The following is a 20,995-nucleotide window of genomic DNA, read 5'->3' as shown; positions in this document are numbered from 1 at the left end:
TTTCCCAGTGAAATCCCTATTGGCTTTTAAGTCCCAAACTTCTACAATGAATGTATCATTCAACACAACAATTTCTTAGCTGATTATAAGAAACATTTCTGTCCCTAAACTTAATAAAACATTCTAAACAAAAAGACACATAGCAAAAATCTCGAGTTATATACCAAATGTAGTTGGTAGAACATCAAAATCACAATTAGTGTTCACGAAGGGATGTGTGTACCAAATGTTGATGATACTAGGAGAAGCATCACATCATTTTACTTATTGTGAAAGAAGACTGGTTTTGAGAAGTAGAAAGGATGTTGAAGTATTCTCTAAATGCCATGCTGAGAAATCAACAAGTATTGAACTTGTTCAGAACATCAGTCTGAAAAACTTAATTACAGTGATAATCTGGAAGCATTCAATCAAACCACTGAACACCACTTGCTGAACATAATTTGTGGGCTAAATAGATAAAATAATAAAACCTAATCCTTGAACTTGGTGGACTATGATTGCCTAATGTTTCTTATAGCACCTTGCAAAGGTGCTATAAACTTGAGGATGGTAAGTAAATCTCTTGTAGTTTTTCATCCTGAAATGACAACTACCTCCCCTAAAGATCCGTTCAGAAGTCTTTACCTTAGCATGAAAATGATGAAGAATCTTTGCCAGTTTCTGAGTTTCTGAAATTGTCTTTTGCCATTCAGCTTACTCATGACATCATCTTCCCCAACCAATGCAATGACTACATTTTAGCCCTTCTCCCCTTTCAGCTTTCTTCAAGCTTCCAGTATGCTCTTTTCTTCATGAATAACAGGCCATCCCAGGAAATTGCCTTGTTTTTATTGCAAATTTTACCTACATTTTTCTAACATATATATTAATTTCTGTATGCTGGTGGCTATGCCTTGTGGAAACATAATATGTTGCACCATGGAAATTGTGCATGTTGCTGATACAGAGCAGCATGCATACAAATCATTTGATAACTTTTGCAATAGGGGGGCAATATTTTAAACATTTTATATATTAAATTATGGCTTTCCTGTGTGTTTTAGTCCGTTTTGTGTTGCTATAACAGAATTACCTGAGACTAGGTAATTTATAAAGAAGAGAGGTTTATTTGGCTTACGATTCTGGGACAGCTGCATCTGGCACGGGCCTCAGGCTGCTTCTACTCATGGTGGAAAGTGGCAGGGAGCCAGCGGGTACAAGCAGATCACATGGCGAGAGGAAGCAAGAGAGAGAGAAGCAAGAGAGAGAGAGAAGGTGCCAGGATCTTTTTAAGCAACAAGCTCTCATGGGAACTAATAGAACGAGAACTCACTCATTAATCCCCCCTGCCCCAGGGAGAGCATTAATCCATTCATGAGGGATCTGCCCCTATGACTCAATCAGTTTCCAACACTGCCACATTGGAGATCAAATTTCTACATGAGTTTTGGAGGGGACAACGCATCCAAACTCCAAACACTGTGTTTTAGTTACACCTAAGAAAATCTTTTAGGAATTTAATTTTCCCATCATTTTAAATAGGGGGAAATAGGCTACCAGTGTACATTTTCAAATAGAATGTCTCATTTTCAGGAATGGCTTAGTGATATTAAGTAGGAGATGTCTATATTTAAGAAAATACTGACTTCATAAATCAAGAGCATGCTTCTGTGAAAAGAAACATTTTGAGAGCAAGAAAAAGCTCTTGAAAGTAAAAATATGATTGCTAAGATTATATGTAAATTAGAAGGGTTACAAGGCAAAGACAAGAAAATCTCCATAATGTGGAGCAAATAGACAAAGAAAATTTATAAAACAAAAAAAATATATATAAACAAGAGGTATAAACAAACGAGAATCAATTCAGGAATTCCAACATCTGACTAATAGGAGTTCCACAAGAAATGTACAAAGAAAAGCACAGAGATAAAGCAATGAGAGGCTCCAAATTTAAAAGACACACACAGAGCTGATGGAAAAGAGTAAAAATAACATATACTTCAACACATCCCCATAACATTTCAGAATTTGAATTACAAAGAGATCAATAAAAGCTTCCAAATGGCAAATCAGGATATTTATAAGGGAACAAAAATCAGACTGACAGTATAGACACATTTGCACCATCTGTTGCTAAAAGTCAATAAAGCAAGGTCTTCAACATCCTAAAGGAAGATGATATTGATTTTAAGTCAAACTATAGACATTTTCAGATATGTAAGAACTTGAAGTGCTTACTTACTCATTATTTTGAAGAAGTTACTTGAAAAAGATTGATACAAAAAAATAAGAAGCCATGAAGTTAAAGAAACTGGAGAAGGGATCCATTAAAAATGATTTTAAAGATGACAGTTTTAGAACAGCCATTGAAAACAGAACAAAACACAAACTGCAGTTACCAAAATAGGAAGTCTGGTCTTCTAGGAGAAGTCTTAAAGAACAAATACTGGATTTCATTTCAAACAGTACATATATGTTATGTTAAAAGTTGAGATGTATAGTAAAGGTGATGATGATGATGATGATGGTGATGATGATAGTAGTAAGAGTAGCTAACACTGATGAATGCATTTTTATGTAGTACCAGGCACTGTCCTAAATACATTACACTTACTATTTCATGTAATTCTCCAAGAGTCCTATGAGGCAAGTACTGTTATTGTCATCTATATTTTATACATAAAACCCAAGACAGCAGTGAGGTAGGGTACTTTGCCTTCGGTCACATGTTTAACAAGTAAGTGGACCCATAATCCAAACCCAAACAGCCCAGTGCCAGAGCTCATACTCTGAACTGGTATACTGTGGTTCAGAAGGCACATGTTTCATCTCCCAACTAGAATAAAGAAATGCAGTACAAAACTCTAGAAAAAATTAAATATATAAACAAAAAATACTTACAAAAAAAGTCACGCCCCATGTAGAAAGCAAATTAAAATATGGTATACTTTAGAGCAATAAGTAAATTCACGAGGATCTTGACTATACAGCCACTGAAAGGGATATCTATTTAGATCATACGCATTGGATTTGTAGGTAATGTTGAGTCATGATAATGAAAATGCTGTTTATAATAAAGTTTTAATCTTTTATAGTTAAAATGTAGGACAAGTGAAGAAGAATTAAGGTGGTTATGGAACAGAATGAGAAGATATCAGTACTGACAGAGTAAATGTAAATGTATAAGTAAAAAGTTTGGAGGAAGAAAAGAAGTAGAAAAGGAGGAGATAGGTATGGAGGTGAGATATTGTCACCTTACAATATGGGAGACAAGATAAACTGTTGGAAGTTGATAGGCTAATGAATAGAGGGTTAGTATATTACTTTAAATGTCAATGGTAAAGGAAACTACATGCAAGAATTTAAGAAATACATCCCCTAAAACCTTTGCAAAGAAGTTATTAAAGAGAGTGTTATAAGAAAGTTAGAAGCTGTGAGAGAAGCAAGGACAGAGGTGATAAAAGTAAATCAAAAGCTCCTCTGTCCTAGAAGGAAGTCAACATATATCATCTAAAATCAGTAAGTCAAGAAAAAGCAATACAAGTCTATTTACTTAAAGATGTGAGGGAACCCAGCAGAAGAATTAAAAATAAGTAGGTATTGGGGAGTGGGCAGAGATTCTTTTCCATTGTAGCCCTTCTGATTTTGGACCATATGCTCATAATTCTTTTATGAAAAATATTTTTAAAAGGAAGAAATAAATTGAATTTGTAACTAAAAAGCTCCCAAGAAAGAAATCTCCAGACCCAGGTGATTTCACTGGAGAATTCTACCAAAGATTTAAAAAAGCATTAACACCAATTTTACAAAAACTCTTCCAGAAAATAGAATAGGAAGGAACACTTCTCAATTTATTTTAGGACTTTATCACCCTGACACTTAAACCAGCCAAGGACAGTACCATAAAAAGAAAACTGCAGACCAATATCTCTCATGAACTCAGACACAAAAATTCTCAATATATTAGTGGACAGAATCCAATAATGTATGAAAAGGATTATATGTCATGACTAAGCAGGATTTATCCCAGGTATGCAAGACTGGCTCAACATCCAAAAATCAAGGTGATGTATTATATCAACAAGCTAAAGAAGATAAATTATATGATTATATCAATTGACACAGGAAAAATATTTGACAAGTTTCAACACTTATTCATGAGAAAAATACGTAGCAAGTTAGTAAGAGAGAGGAACTTCCTTAACTTTATAAGAGCATCGCAAAAAAAACCTACAGTTAACATCATATTTAATGGTGAAAGACTGGATGACTTTTTTCTAAGACTGAGAACAAAGCAAGGATGTCTGCTCTCACCACCCTTATGCAACACTTATGCTCCCACTAAGGGGGGCAAGGACAATAAATAAAAGACATGCAGATTGAAAAGGAAGAAATAAAACTATCTCTATTTGCAGATGGCATTATATGTTATGTAGAAAATACCACAGAATCTACAAAAAAAACCCCTAAAAGTAATAAGTGAGTTCATCAAGGTCACAGGATACAAGATCTTTTTTTTTTTTTTCTTTCTTTCTTTTTTTTTTATTAAAGATGACCGGTAAGGGGATCTCAACCCTTGGTTTGGTGTTGTCAGTACCATGCTCAGCCAGTGAGCAAACCGGCCATCCCTATATAGGATCCGAACCCGTGGCCTTGGTGTTATCAGCACCGCACTCTACCAAGTGAGCCACGGGCTGGCCTGATACAAGATAAACATACAAAATTAAATACATTCTCATATATTAACAAGTACCATGCAGAAACTGAAATGAAAAACACAGTACTACTTACTATTACTCCAAAGAAAATGAAATATTTAGATGTATGCTTTACAAAACATGTATAGGTTCTGTATGCCTAAAATTACAAAATGCTGATGGAAGAAATCAAAGAGTACATAAATAAATGGAGAGACACTGTTTGTGGATTGGAAGATTCGATATATTAAAAATGTCAATTCTCCTAAAATTGGTCTATAAATTTAATGTAATTACTACCAAAATCTCAGAAACAATTTTTGTAGATATAGACAAGCTTATTCTAAAATTTATATGCATGGACACAGGCCATAGATTAACTAAAACAATCTTGACAAAGAAGATGGAAATGGGAGGAATCATTCTATCCTAATAGTTAAGCTTACTCCGTAGGTAAAATAATCAAGACAATGTGGTATTGGCAGAAGGATAGTCAAAGATCAATGGAACAGAATATAGGACCCCAAATTAGATCTATGCAAATATGCTCAACTGGTTTTTGACAAATGTGTGATTCAATGAAAGATGGTTCAAGAAATGGTGCTAGAATGATTGGACATTCATAGGCCAAAACAAACAAACAAAAAGCAAAAAACCTTAAACTAAATCTCACATCTTACACAAAATGTTATTCAAAATGGACCATGTAGACTTAAATGTAAATACAACACCATGAAGCTTTTAGAAAAAAATATGAGAAAATCTTCAGGGTTAGGCACAGAGATCTTTAGAGATCTTAACTGTCACTAAAAAAGCACAATGCATAGAAGAACAAATTGATAAATTGGGCCCCATCAAAATTAAACACTTTTGATCTGTGAAAGCCCCTGTGAAGAGATGAAAATACTAGCTACAGATTGGGAGAAAATATTTATAAAGCACATATCCGACAAAGGACTAGTACCTAGAATATACAAAGAACACTTAAAACTCAACAGTAAAAAGACAATCTAATGAGAAAATGGACAAAAGACATGAAGAGACATTTCATCAAAGGGGATATAAATATGGCAAATAAGCACATGAGATTTTCAGCACTATTCACCATCAGAGAAATCCAAATCAAAATCACTATGAGAGATCACTATACAGCTATCAGAATAGCAAAAATAAAAAATAGGGACAACACCAAATGCTGGTGAGGATGTAAAGAAACTGGATTAATTATGCTTTGCCAGCAAGAGTGTAAAATCATACAACCACTCTGAAAATTAGTTTGGCAGTTTCTTCTAAAACTGAACATACAATTACTATAGAACTCAGAAATTACATTCTTGGGCATATATCCCCCCAAAATGACAATTGTGTTCACACCAAAACCTGTACATGAATATTCATAATTCTTTTATTTGTATCAGTCAAAAACTAAAATCTGCCCAGATGTCCTTCAGTGGATGAATGGTTAAGCAAACTGGGACATATATACCATGGAACACTACTCAGCAATTCAAAGGAACAAACTATTGATAAATGTAACAACTTCCAGTCTCCAGGGAATTATGCTGAATGAAAAAAGTCAATCCCAATGACTTCATTTATATAACAGTTTTGAAACGAGAACATTTTAGAAATGGAGGATGAATATTAATACTATCCAAATTGTTTTCAATTTTTAAGAATTATGTTTAAAAATAATCAGATTGTGTTTCTTTCTGAATTATTGAGACCTGCTCTATGTGTGACAGGGGGTGGGGGATAGGAGAGTGGACACCATTCTCATCAAAAGCAAAAGGTTCATGTTTTGGAAAATAAAGTTGTATAAATAAGCTAAGGTTAGAAATGGAAGGCAGTAGATACTAAACCAAAACATTTGCTCCTAATCCAGTAGGCAAAAGAAAACTTTTGTAGTTTCTTATGCAGAAGTCACACATAACAGAAATGGAAGAGAAAATGGAGGCAGACTGCAATCGTAGGATTTGAGACTGTCTTACCTTAGAATGAACAGTACACACAGAATGAGCATAGCCCATAGTTTGCTACATTTTAGGGACTCTACCTTCCAGAGATAAAGGTAACAAAAGAGAAGTTCTTTGCTACCTTTTTAAGAACTTATTTTAGAAATATCCATTCCAGGCAGGCTTTGTGAAATACAGCTCTGATATAAAAATCAGAAAATCCTATAAGGAAAAAAAAGAAAAGGACATCCCAATAAAACAATGCCCTATACAGGACATTTAGGATTATCCCAGTTGAAAATTTCCATTTATGGGAAGAAATATCACAAAGGACACATTCTTGCAAAATAGCTTAGACCCATATAATTCACACAGGGAAGACTAAGGTGTGGAGTGAGCTGACCTAAGAGCTACCGGAGAGATTACCAAAACAAGGAGCTAAAAAAGAAAGGGAGGGTTGATGATAGAAGCTCAAGAAAGGGCAGAGAAAACCCAAAATTCTTCAAGGTCTTTTTGCTTCAGTTTTCTAGATCTTGCAAAATGATCTCCCAATTTAAAAAAGGCAAAGATGGTTAGGATGAAAACAAGAATCCAAGATAAGTGAGTAGATAGCAAAAGAGCATCTACCTATTTTTAAAAGAACTCACATCTACATCCTAGATAAATTACTTGCCAAAGCATAGAAGAAACTTGGAAATGTGATTAAGGAAACATTGCCAGTAATTTCTTTAAAAGTTGGTTGGAGAAATGTCAGAAGTAATGAGTTGGGCGAATGCTGTCTGAATTTATTAAAAGGGTAAGATGACAAATTATAGAACTACAGCTTGGTGCAAAACTCTCAAGTGAGTTGTTAAACAGATGATTTTTGAGCATGTAGACAAGAAAAGTGCTGTGTAGCATGGGTACATTAAGATAAGTGAGGGTGATGAAATGGAAAGAACTAGAGTCAGACGACCTGGACTCATGCCTCATTCTGTCAATAAACAGCTCTGTGGACATGAGTGTATCATTTAACTCCTTTGAACTTCAGCATCTTTTTCTGGAAAACGGGTATTAAACTAGATATCTTTTCATGGTCAGCTTAGCCACAAAGAACATGTCAGCCCCAAGTGTAGCAAATTTACCTCAGTTCTTTTAATTGGGCTGCCCAATGATAAAGGAGCTGCCATTTATTAAAGGGCACATCCTGTTCTGGTGCTTATGTCATTTTATGAAACACATTCGTCCCATGACAGGTGAGTATTGTTAATCCCTTTTTATAAATGACGAAATTGAAGCTCAGAGTGGTTAACTGATAGATCAGATGAGTCAGGATCAGAGTATATCCTGATATCAGAGAATTGACAAATTGCCCCCTCCTATCATGATGGACAAAATTAATATATTTAGGATGGATAGCATTATAATGAGATAACAATACAGTGAATACTGCCATAAAAATTCTTATTTGTTTGGATAGTTATACTAAAATACATTAATAATGAACCCATGTTCATTTCATGAAAAGTTTCTTCTGGTGTTCCTTTAATCTTGGACTGTCCAACATTTTTATAAACAATTTGGTTCAAAGAATAGAAAAAATTCTGATCACATTTGCAGGAAAAGAAAAAAAAAAAACCTAGGAGAAATATTCAGATTAATAATTTATTCACATATTCATTTATTCACGTATCACATCCAAAACAGGATTTGAAGGAAGCTAATTCATTCATAGTATAAGAATTCAAACACAGTGAAATTTATTAGCCTTGAAAGTATATTTCTGCACTTGGCATCTAAACTATTTTTCTAAACAAGGAAGGGCCTTAACTTTGAACAGGGCTGGGATTTGGAAAACTGGAACAAGGAATGGGAGTGAGTGAGATTGGCTCTTGGGTTGCCATTTGGAGATCTCAAAAAGGACTGAAAGGGGAATATCTAGAGTAGTATCTAAATACTTTTCCTTTTAGTCATAGAATAGGAAGTAAGGGAATCCTGAGCTGACAGAAATTTCTATTAAATTAATCCTGTTTCAAGTTGATTTCAAGTTCAACGGAAGCCAACCATTTGAAAAGTCTAGCACAGAAAGCTGATGTCAACTTTCAGTTCTACTCACAGAAGACGGTGTTCAGACCTGGAGAGGCAATATAGTCCCACAGTTCCTGCCTCGGCCAGACCACAGCCTGAGCATGGTGGGTTCCCTTCTACACGGTTCGTGGTCAATAGCGAGTTCCCTTCTGCATGGACCTTTTTGAAAGATCTGAGAAGCATATCACAGGAACAGCTGAAGCAACTAGAAAAGGAGTAACATGAGAGCTTCTTTCAAATAATAGGGAGCTTCTATTTGGAAAAGATAGTTGGTTCTGAGACTCCCTGAAAGCAAAACTAGAAGTGAGTGGAATTGAAAAGCACGTTTTCCAATTAGAGTCTCTCCAAAATTGAATGGGATGCCTTTAGAGATTAGAACCTCCTAGTCACTCCTTGTCTTTAACAATAAATATTTGTTGAGAACCGTGTGCCTGGGAACATATTAGTGAAGAAAATAGACAAAAATCCTTGCTTTTGGAATGTTTGTATTCTAGTGGGGGTGGGGAGACTTTCAAAAAATGATGAAAAAAACTAATTAGTAAAATATACATATGAGATATATAGTGTGTGTGTGTATATATATATCAGTAGGTTAAAAGATGAAAGAGTTATGGAAAAATAACAGAGTAGGAGAGGTGGATAATGAGAGGAGGCAGAAAGGGAATGGGACAGGCTGCAATTACAAATATGGCTGTTAGAGTAGGTCAGCCAGATTGATAAGGTGACTGTATTAGTCAGGGTTTCCAGAGAAACAGAACCAATAGGCTATATAGAGATATATAGGAGGAGATTTATTATCAGGGATTGACTCACATGATTTAGGAGGCAGAGAAGTCCCACCGTGTGCTGTCTGAAAGCTGGTGGTGCAGTTCCAGTCCACACCTGAAGGCCTGAGAACGAGGAGTGCTGACGTTCAAGGGCAGGAGAAGATGGATGTTCCAGCTTAAGCAGGGAGCAAACTCGCCCTTTCTTTGCCTTTTTGTTCTATTCAGGCCCAACAGACTGGATGATGCCAACCCACATTGGTAAAGGAGAACTCCCTTAATCAGTGTACCAATTCAAATTCTAATGTCTTCCAGAAACACCCTCACAGACACACCCAGGAATGATGTTCTATCAGCTACCTAAGTATCCCTTAGCCCAGCCAACTTAACACACAAAATTAACCGTCACAGTGACATTTGAGCAAAGACTTCAGTGAGGGTCATGAGGGAGTTATTTTAAGAAACAGCATTCCAAGGAGAAGGAAAAGCCATGCAAAGGCCTACTGTGAGGAGAGTGCGGGAGCAAGGCGGCCTCCCCTGCAGGCATTTAAGCAGAGCATGGCAGAGAATTTGTGAGAGAGGTTGAGGAGAGAATTTCTGCTTTTGGTGTGAGCTTGGACTACATGACTGCTGAGGTCTCTTCCAGCTTTTTATATTTCCTGAGTTTATGATTCTCTGATAGTTGAGAATAATTAATTTAGTAGCAGTGAGCAGGATGGATTCAAGAGCAGAGACGCCAGACCAGGGCTTACAAATCCAAATGGTTAAGGGGCCAGACAAATAGCATAAACATTTAAAAATGCTGGCAAAGTATTCACATATTTTAAAAATATTATGTAAACTAAATGTAGTATGTTTGCAAGTCAAATCTTACCCAGCAACCACAAATTGGAGACCTTGGCATTAGGGAAAGTAAAATCATTTGAAAGTGTAATGGTTTAATCCATATATAAAGTCTTGGATAGGGAGTCAAAGGAAAATAAAAGATGAAAGAAAACATCTGGAAGTCTTTGATGAGAATTATTATTTTGTTGTGATTTGACAGGGAACCAAAAGGGAAGAAAGAATCAATGATTACTCTGTAGTGTAGACTTCGGGAGACCAGTTCACTCTGACTTTTCTCTTCCCCATGCAAAAGTTGCATTGATTTTTTTCTACCTATTATCAATGGCTGATATTGATTTGTCCTCTCATTGTCTTATTATAAATAATTTCATAGTATTTAGGGACTTGGAATTCAGTTAGTGGGAGAAAACATAAGCCAATATAACCTTTCTTGATTATTTTGTGTCTGTAATGAAATTATAATCAAGAAACTTTTAAACAAAGGCTCAGAATTAACTACATGTGACAACTACAAAGAGTCCGGTAAAACTTTTATTCTTTTTTATGTATATCTTGTCCTATTTCCTTGCTGCAGGTGCCTTCATTTGCAAGATGGTGCCATTTGTCCAGTCTACTGCTATTGTGACAGAAATTCTCACTATGACCTGCATTGCTGTGGAAAGGCACCAGGGACTTGTGCATCCTTTTAAAATGAAGTGGCAATACACTAACCGAAGGGCTTTCACAATGCTAGGTGAGGCCGCTGGATGTGTCAGTGGCAGTGCTAATGTCATTCTTCATTACAGAACAAAGAAACCCATGTTTATAAACTAGAAAAATAGCTTCTTGTCTAACTTGTCGGCATTGGGGTGTAATTTGAGGGTTTCGGTCCTCTCTCTGTTTGCTTCTACCCTGACCCCATCTCTTCCTCAGGCCCACTGCAGCACTGAAAATCTATCATTTTGGATATATTTCTTCAGTTTAAGTTCAACTTCTAAGCATGACATTCAGCTAATGTAAGATAACGCATCAGTGGCATTGCCACATTGACATTTGTTAGATCAGTAAACTGTCATCTTGATAGAAGAAGGCTCTAAGCTAAGATAACAAAGGCAGGTAGGTTTTGACAGGGGACAGGAAATGTAGTTTTAGAAAAGTGGAGAACAGGTATGCTGCCCTGAGGCAGCCCTGGGGTTGAGTACACAGTAGTGAAAGATCACAGGGTGCGTGGAAACACTGGGTACTGAGTGTTTGACAAAGACAAATTCCACCCACTGCATAATTTGCTTTAGGTATTCCTGGATCTTCAGCTTGCTGAAACTCTTCCTGATTCAGCAAGTTATAATGAACACATACCTCATAATAAATGGTAAATTTGAAGCAATGTCCTAAAGACTAGCACAGTAAAATGGGAGAATTTCTCTATTCAGTAATTGTAATTGAGCTATTTAAAACCTTAATGTGCTTCACAGTGATTTGAATTCATTACAGATAAATAATCAGAGGCATACTAAGCAACTAATGTTAGAAAGCAATTTTTACTAATATCTTACTTGAGAAAAATGAGCTAACTTTTATTTCTGCTGTAAGAATTAAGCCAGGATTGTGGAATTACAGAAAGAACCCCTGAAGATTTTGCAATATTAAATTCAGTTTAAATTTATTGAAATGAATAGATAAATCAATAGGGGAAAATTTGTTAGTTTTAGTTAGTTATTTTCAAATTTGTGTCACACCTTCCCTACAAAGAATTCAAAGATCTTTGGACTTTTAATAATTGACGTCCTTCTAACATCATAACATCTGAAAACAGCACGTGGGTATGGAAAGAGGATAAGGAAGAGAAGTTATTAAAAATGAAGGAGAGATGGAGGTAGTATTAACATCTGAAAGCATAGTTGATAAAAGGCAGTCAAGGCAGTTCCTACTCAGAAGAGTCATAGGAGACAAGAAGGTTTTAAGATCGAGTAGACTCATATCCCACTGGGGGGCTTTCACGCACTGTTGCCTGACATCTCCTGTAGCTCTGTTGCACTGTGAACCAGCCTTGTCTGTCATTGATTGTCCATCATACCCCGTAACTCCTTCCAGCTCAGACTGCCTAGCCCCCAGGCTCCAGCCAGGGAGACCCTAGGCTTTCTTGCTGAGAAGTGGTCACCCATTGTATCAGTAATATTCATCTAAGCCTAGCCTTTCTATCCCTGAATGGTCGGGAAACCCAGGAGGGTTGACAATAAGCTACATCAGTTAGACTAAATTTCTGCAGAATTTATACTAAAGATTGGAAAAATGAATGGACATAAGACAACCATATGTGATTAGAATAGAATAGATGTGTATGGTGATGTGGAGAGAGACAGACAGACAGACAGGTAGACAGATAGACTTGAGCCCTAGAACTATCTTGGATCACTGGATCATGATGACTTTTTATAATCAGAGCCTGTTCATGTGTTTCTTTATGATAAATCCAAAATATGGCTTAACTGAGTCTCAGTTCCTTAAACTGAGACTAAAGCAATATACTTTTTTCCTTAATGGTTCACCCAATATAGAAAGAACAGGCAGAGTTTCAACTGGGAAATCATTCCTAAAATCAAAGTTGGGTCCCTTGGTCTTGTCCTCTCCCTAGTCTGCTAAGATCCATAGTTTGAGATGGTCCTTGGTAGTTAATCTCTGTTTTTCTTCACTAAGGACACACCATTAAGGCAATTCCTCTCAACAGACTTGTAAAGAATGGAGAATTTGGAAAGAGCACCCTGGTTTCTGAAGTTATAGGAGTTTGTGCTTATGATAAATGTATTTTCAGTTTTAGAAGAAATGATAGAGGGTGGTCATGTTTAAAAGTTATTCATCCATTCAGCAAACATGGATCAGCCCCTACTGAGGGTCAGGCATTTTCCTTGAAATCTTATTTGAGGAAACAAAGATGGCATTGTCCCCAACCTTGAGACGTTCAGAAGTCGAGAAGAAATGAGTAAGGGCGACAAAGGTGCTGCAGCAGAGGACACCTGGAAACGACAAGGACTCAGTGGTCGGCTTATTGTGAAGTGCTGGTGGCCTTCAAAGCTTCCCTAGAGAAGGTGACTTTTGAGTCAAGTCCTGGAAAATGAGTCCACAGGTAGACAGTGGGGACAGGGTGGCAGATCCAGGATAAAGGCATGAAGGCACGGGCAGCACAATGCACTCTGGGGAATGGGGACTGAAACCATCCCGTGAGCTCCTCAGCAAAGGACGAGGATGTGAGGGCCGTGGGCTGAAATGAAAGAGAGAGAGAGGCAGGTGAAATTGTAGAGAACCTCTTGGGCCATGCTAAGGAGTGTAGGTTTCATCTGCTAGGCAACGGAGCACTATTAAAGAGTTTTAAACATAGAAAACTTGTCTCAGGAGGATATTCCAGCAGCTGTGTTGAGGCTGGTGAGAATGGAAGTGAGGACCTGTGAGGAGACACTTGCTCTGCTCTAAGGCAGAGGTGACAGGGCACCCTGAATTTAGGGAGACTTGATGACTGGAGAATTTACACATGGAAGTATTTTACTTAACGGAATCGTATTCTAATGATTCTAACATTTTTACAGGTGTGGTCTGGCTTGTGGCAGTCATCGTAGGATCACCCATGTGGCATGTGCAGCAGCTTGAGGTACATTTGGGGCTGGGATTAATAATCACATTTTTGAAATATTTTCCCACTCTTAATTTAATTGGTTTTCTTCCTTCAAGAGCATTGCAGCAAATTTATATGACCTCAGTTATTTCACTGGAGGTCTTTCAAGTTGAATAAAATAATTTGTTTTAAGATTTTTTCCCTCTTTTATCTAGCTCTTCTTGACATTATATTGTTAAGACTTTAATGCTTAAAATAGAATTTTTTAAAAGCACCAAGGTCACTTTCTACATTTTCCTGCAAGCTGAGCATGCTTTTTGTGTTGGTCCCTAATGTCTTGTTACATTTTAAGGGTTTGAGGGTTGCTCTAGATTTTTCTTCTAAGTCACATAAAAAATTTGTAATAGATTGTCTACTTATCAGTTGATTCTCCTATTCATCAACAAATTGAAATTCAAATTGGAAACATGTCAGGGGACCATCTTATCCAACCTCTCTCCTTTCTTCACACCTTTGTCAGACAGGCCTAGCCCTGTGTGAGGGTTCACAGTGAGCTCTGTGTTGGTTTTAGGTGGCCCACCCTGTTCATTGGGGCGTACTTTAACATGTCTTGCATAGGTGGTCTAACACTCTTCAAAGACAGTGGTTCACATACCCCCTGAGATAATTTTTTAAACAACATATCCCTTTGTACCTTTTTAAATAGAGATAGGCAAATGTAAAATTTTACTGGGCAGGCTATGTCCATCGGCAAGAATATCAAATGAGCCCTAAGGTAAGAGTACATTTAAAGAGTAGCCTGGTTTGCTCAATTCCATAGGTGAGAGCAGAAAGCAACTTTATTCTATCCCTTGCTGCCTATGAAAACACCATCAAAGAATTTCCCAGTCCTCATGATGAAATGTCATGGGTGAAACCTTAAATAGATCCTATAACTCTTCTAGTCATCTTGAAAATAAAATTTCCCAGCCAGTTTCAGTCACAAGGACAGTGTTAGTTCTGTTATTAATATGTCCAGTCCAGTGCCACAATCACATAAAAATCCACACTCTCTATCAGTTTAAAACTTCTCCCTTCCCCCAGCTTGAATCATTTGGGAGCCTAGAAATGTGACTGGGGTTATGGTCACTTGTTCTATTTCGTGGACTCATGTTTCTCTTTCTGCTCTCACCCCCCTTCAATTGGCCACTGCTCCCTCCTCAGGAGCTGATACTGGGGAGAGGAGGGGACAGATGTCCTGTGGAATTGGTGCCCTCTAGTTATGGCCGTTGCCCATGACTGACTCTACTCCAGTGGTTTCTAAAAGACAACGCCACTGAGGCTTCCAACTGCTGCTGCACTCTCCAGCCAGCTGCTCATGAAGACCTCGCAGCCTCCACACTCAGCTTACCCAGCTAGCTCCTTCCTGCTGAAACTGCCCTTCTCTCCAGCAGGAAATTCGTGCAGCTGGAGCCCTTTTATAAATGACCCAATCCACTTCCCAAGCATGAGGTCCATTTCTGGTCGAGGGAAAACAAACAGATTTATCCGTTTTTAAAAAATAAAATTATTTTGTCATGTACTCTAGATATATTTTAAATACATAACTCACTTCGGTTGTAGAAAATGCATATAATCTGATTGACAAAGACAGTTCTCACTGTCAAACAGATCAGCCAAATCAGATTTGCTTCTTGTCAGGAAAAAGTCTGATTTCATTTTTCAAGGCAAATAAATGTATGAATATGCATCCCGTAGCCACCACCTCACTCCTGAATTCTACTAGAGAGCCGGTGAGCTTGCAGGGCACTACGATTCTCAGGTCGGTGATACTGAGCACCAGCGTCTTTGGCATTTCTCACCGATGCCCTCTTCACTTTGCTCTCTCTCTCCAGAGTGAAATACTTGACAATTTTCAGGGGATGAAAGGAACAAGGTGGTCAAATTACAATTGTCATCACTTCCTCCCCCTCACTGTATGAAAAATATGAATTCACAGCATCTCAACACCTGTCAAAATGCTTTTTTTTTCCTAATGCCAGGCTTTGACCTGAACAGAAATACTTTTAAGGCAGAGAAAAGCACAAAGCCCTACCATGAATATATGATGCCTTGACCAAGGTGGCTTCACTGACACCAGTAATTTGAATTGTCTGTTTCTCTGGTGCCCCATGGTAAGATTTGGATTGGGTGAGAGATGTGAGTTTTCTAAGTTGGGAGAAGGGTGAGATGAAAGAGGAGGTGGGATTGTAGACCCAGCATGGCACCTCCACCTCAGGAGCTTAATTGAGCAGTGGAAATTTAGAGAAGTGTATATTTGGAAATAGAAGATCTAAAATTGGTTTTCATAAAACCATCTGAGCATGCCCTTAGAAAGTCTTGGCTTGTCCTTAGGGCTACGTGAACCCATTTGGAGACTACCAGTCTAGCATGTGCTTTACGATATGTCAATACATGGCCCCCATGGTCATTGATCCTCATAGGCTCTGCCTATATGGAGTCAGAAGGAATTTTATTTTTACATTCTTTTCCCAGGGAGTTTGGATCTTGAAATTATTTTTCAATACGTGTTATTATTCTTACTTGTATTTATATATAATGACTAGATCAGAACGTGAATTTTCTTTTCCTTGGCAAGTAAACAAAACGCTTCTTTTCCCCAACTCATTTGAGGTTAAAGATTGGTGATAACATTTGCTGGGAGTACACACCGAAATATATCTAAGACCTATGTATTCATCTGGAAAGCTCCAGAGTGACTAAAATGACAATAGTTTTGATAAATTCTCTAATTTTTATTTCTGTTACCCCTAGAAGTGACTTTTGAATATACTTTAAAATATACATAGTTTAGTTTGTCCTTGAAATAAGCCCTTTTAAGCGCTTTCTATTATTATTAATATTGTTATTAATATTTTGAACTCATAAAAGATGAGTCTGTCAGAAATACTATGAATAAATCAGCAAAGTGATAAGTCAAAAATAGAATAAATCAGCAAACAAATACAATCTGAATATTTGTGGATTAGTAACAGTTTGGATCTCAATTTCTCATTCATCTCAGAATTTATTTATTTTTTATTTTTATTTGTTTGACACCTGGCTGGTATGGGGATCTGAACCCATGACCTTGGAGTTACAACATTGTGCTCTAACCAGCCGATCTAATCATCCAGCCCTCATCTTAGAATTTAAAAGCTACCAGTTACCTTTTTATTATCTTTCTAAGCAAACTTATCATTGCAATGTGAAAGAACAGTAGCAAAATTTGGGCTTTCAGTACTTTTCAAATGTAAGAAGTCTGATGCCTTGTCAAGGTCTGTCTCTTCAACAACCAGAGTAACAAAATAATTTATCATTAAACTAGTTGGCATGCAATGCGAAATATTTTTAAATATACACTTTGGTAATTGTAGTGCTCTTTTAGCAAGTTGAAACTTGTGACTAGTGGAAATAAAAGTTGAGAGTGATTAAAAAAAGAAAGGAAACAGGCTATGGACCTCAGTTCCATTTAAAATCGAAAAAAGAAATATAAAACTTAAGAACTTAAACAGTTAAGTTGAAAAGCCACACTTCACAACAAAAGAACAATTAATATTGTATCTCATGTGAAATATGTACCAGTGGCAAATTTGAAAGGGCTTAAAAAATGCTGCATTACAATAATATGTACCTGACTGCTTTCTGTTCTTTCAATGCTGACTACTGGTTCTTTTAACCGAATTATTCTTATTATAAAGATTAAGTATGACTTCCTATATGAAAAAGAACATGTTTGCTGCTTGGAAGAGTGGACCAGCCCCGCGCACCAGAAGATCTACAGCACCTTCATCCTCGTCTTCCTCTTCCTCCTGCCTCTCATGGTGATGCTGGTCCTGTACAGTAAAATTGGTTACGAACTTTGGATAAAGAAGAGAGTGGGGGATGGTTCTGTGCTTCGAACTATTCACGGAAAAGAAATGTCCAAAATAGCCAGGTCTGCTTAAGGAAATATTCACCTCTGTTTAAGATATTTTTAATTAGTTGTACTGAAAGGGACATTTGCCAGAATCTCAGAACCTCTAGTAATTTAATCAAAGCATCATTTGTAATTCACATTTAAGGCTTGGGCTTACTTTAAACTCTTTAGGTTTAAATGTGGCAGAAATGAAGAACAAGATCACAGCTCCCAAATAAAAGAAGTTACAGCTAGAGATAAAAACTTACTTGGAATTTAGAATGTGGTTACATTTTTATCTATATGTAAGTATGACATGGCAGGAAGGGCTATCAGCTTGTGGGAGGACCCTGTGGTCCTGTGGTCACACTCTTCCTACTGTCACTTACCAGCCACAACATATAGATCAGTCTCATTCTCAAGGCTCCAGTTTTCCTCACATGTACAAGGGACCATAATGACATCATCCTTCCTCCTCCCACCCAACGGTCATGCCAGATAAAATACATGAGATCATATTATGAAAATCCTCTGGAAACCAGAGCATGCTATTTGTTTTAAATCATTATCATCGACATGTTTTATTTTTACCCAAGGGCTTTGTTTTCTGATCTTATTCATTAATAGCAAGTTTAAAACACAATTTACTGCTATGGTACTTGTAGTCCATATGATTTATTTTATAATCTACAGCGAACGACTATTAAAACAAAAACAAAACCCTATATGGAGAAGTCTAGCGAGTTGGTGGGATTTTATCATTTCTTCAAGTGTGCAGTGACCTCTAGTGCCCAGTTTATGTAAAGAAATCCTCCCTTTCCAGTGTACAGAGGCCACCGACTGTTCAGCACTGTGGCCTTCCTGCTCAATTAGCTCTCCCACTTCCTGGGAACACAGAGCTACCAGGCTGAAATAAGAGATAATGAGTATGAATTTTATAAACTTAAAGCGCCATGCAAATGTGTAGGTCTCTTGAGGTTGTAAATCTCCTTTACGGAAGTAATGGAGAAAATTAGTTTGAATCTATGGTTAATCACATTATTTAGCTATATAATAAAGCATTGCATTTTAATTCTATCCTTGAGGCTCCCCATATTTCATAAATATTTATATTTTACTATCACAGGAATGATGTTCAATATAGAATACGAGCTTAGTCACTGAAGTTAGACTGCCTAAATTCAAGTCCAAAATACATTTCTTACTAGTCATCTGACTTTGCACATTACTTAACCTTCTCTGTGCCTCAGTTTCTGCATTTGTCAAATGGCTTGTTGGGAACATTAATGACATAATCCATGCCAAGCAGTTTGCAGAGTGCCAGACCCATAGTGAGCAAACATCATAAGGATATTTATGATATGAGAAATTTAAGGACGAGGGTAGTATCAATAGGAAAAGATGCTAATCAGCCTATAACCCACCTACCATGAACTCATTTGAAAAACTGTGGTTGAGTGGGCAAGGCTCAAACTTTATTTACTAGATTTGCTAACAATTTGACACATTTACCAAGAAGAAGTTAACCAGTACAATGTTTCCTTGTGGATCTAGGAAGAAGAAGCGAGCTGTCATTATGATGGTGACAGTGGTGGCTCTCTTTGCTGTGTGCTGGGCACCTTTCCATGTCTTTCATATGATGATTGAATACAGTGAGTGCTTGTCATTCTCATTTGACAGTCGTTTTACAATGGACAATGAATCATTAAAATTTGCTGCTATTCACTTGGGTAATCAAACATTCAATACACTTCTTGCATGTTTTTAAGATCACCAGATCATTATGTGGTAGGTAATTATGTATGACTATGATTAAATCTTTAATAATTACAGAAGATAAAGAAAAGTTTTTGAGATTCTTCTCCCATGTTACTCCTTCTGTTCTCCCTGAGCTATTTAAACATTGGGAGAGGCGTGACATCATATGAGTGTTCCCTATTTAGAACCCTCACTTGAACCACATGAATTTAATAATACCTAGGATTTCAGTCAGACCCTCAGTATATTCTCCCTGGTAACCCAGGACATAACATGGTTCTCAGTATGATTTTATTTTGTAATTCCAATGAACATTTGAAGGTTAATTGTTGCTTCCAGTTAACATGAAACTTGGAGTCATCAAATTGAAAAGCTATGGACCCCCTTAATAATATGTGCTGGACACAAGCCTATGCTTTTAAGCCTAGATTCACTAAGAATGAAGACTCATCACAAAGGTTATTTTTATTCAGAGATCAGGTGTCTCTCCCAAAATGGTCTTGAGAAATTTTCACACATTTAACTTCTTGTACAAATATAAGTCTTTGGCAAAGACAGATGATAAACCATTGTTTTATTCTCATTAAAACAAATATGCATTCTGAAGTATTACTTTATTTCAGGTAATATTGAAAAGGAATATGATGATGTCACAATCAAGATGATTTTTGCTATAGTGCAAATAATTGGATTTTCCAACTCCATCTGTAATCCCATTGTCTATGCATTTATGAATGAAAACTTCAAAAAAAATGTTTTGTCTGCAGTTTGTTATTGCATAGTACGAGAAGCCCTATCTTCAGCACAAAGGCATGGAAATTCAGGAATTACGATGATGGAGAAGAAAGCAAAGTTTTCCAGAAGAGAGAACCCAGTAGAGGAGACCAAAGGAGAAGCATTCAGTGATGGCAACATTGAAGTCAAACTGTGTGAACAGCCAGAGGAGAAAAAAAATCTCAAACTACACTTTGCCCTCTTTACTTCTGAACCTTCTGGGAATTGTGCTGTAGACAGTGGGCATTAATTGTAACAGCAGATTGTAATCTGAAGAAAAAATTATTTTGAACAAAGTTGAAAGCCTGTTTTAATTCTTAAAATGATGACAAGAAGGAAACATCATTTTTCCATTCAAATGATATGAAAATACAGTTTTGAAAAACTAGTAAACCGTCCTTGTAGATTATTAAAGTGGATTTTTAAAAATCTGTGCAGAAATCAAAGTTGTTATCTAGCAGCTTTTCCCCAGGCAGTCAGTGTAATGTGACTTTCTATGTGTTGCTAAATTGGATGAGAAAATACCTTTAAAACTGTATCTTTTTCCTTGAATATTTAAGTTCATGGTGGAACATTATAATGTAATTTTTAGTGAACTGTTGAAGTATCACTGATGTTACAGTCTCTTGAAAATGAGGTCTGTGCCATAATCA

At 36.8% G+C, this 20,995-nt stretch overlaps 1 protein-coding gene across 1 annotated transcript in view; it reads left to right on the top strand.

Moving 5' to 3' along the window:
* QRFPR (pyroglutamylated RFamide peptide receptor) overlaps nt 1-20,592 on the top strand; it is a 61,086-nt gene extending 40,494 nt beyond the window's left edge. The window contains exons 2-6 of the mRNA XM_063108860.1: nt 10,886-11,044; nt 13,869-13,930; nt 17,614-17,849; nt 19,365-19,462; nt 20,192-20,592. Coding sequence (XP_062964930.1) covers nt 10,886-11,044; nt 13,869-13,930; nt 17,614-17,849; nt 19,365-19,462; nt 20,192-20,592 — 956 coding nt within the window. The remainder of the gene's footprint in view (nt 1-10,885; nt 11,045-13,868; nt 13,931-17,613; nt 17,850-19,364; nt 19,463-20,191) is intronic.
* Nucleotides 20,593-20,995: the final 403 nt, after the last annotated feature.

The sequence above is a fragment of the Cynocephalus volans genome, chromosome 9, assembly GCF_027409185.1.
Source record: "Cynocephalus volans isolate mCynVol1 chromosome 9, mCynVol1.pri, whole genome shotgun sequence".
Taxonomy (NCBI): Eukaryota; Metazoa; Chordata; class Mammalia; order Dermoptera; family Cynocephalidae; genus Cynocephalus; species Cynocephalus volans.
Note: the sequence above shows the minus strand (reverse complement) of the source record. Positions and strands in the feature narration are given on the sequence as shown.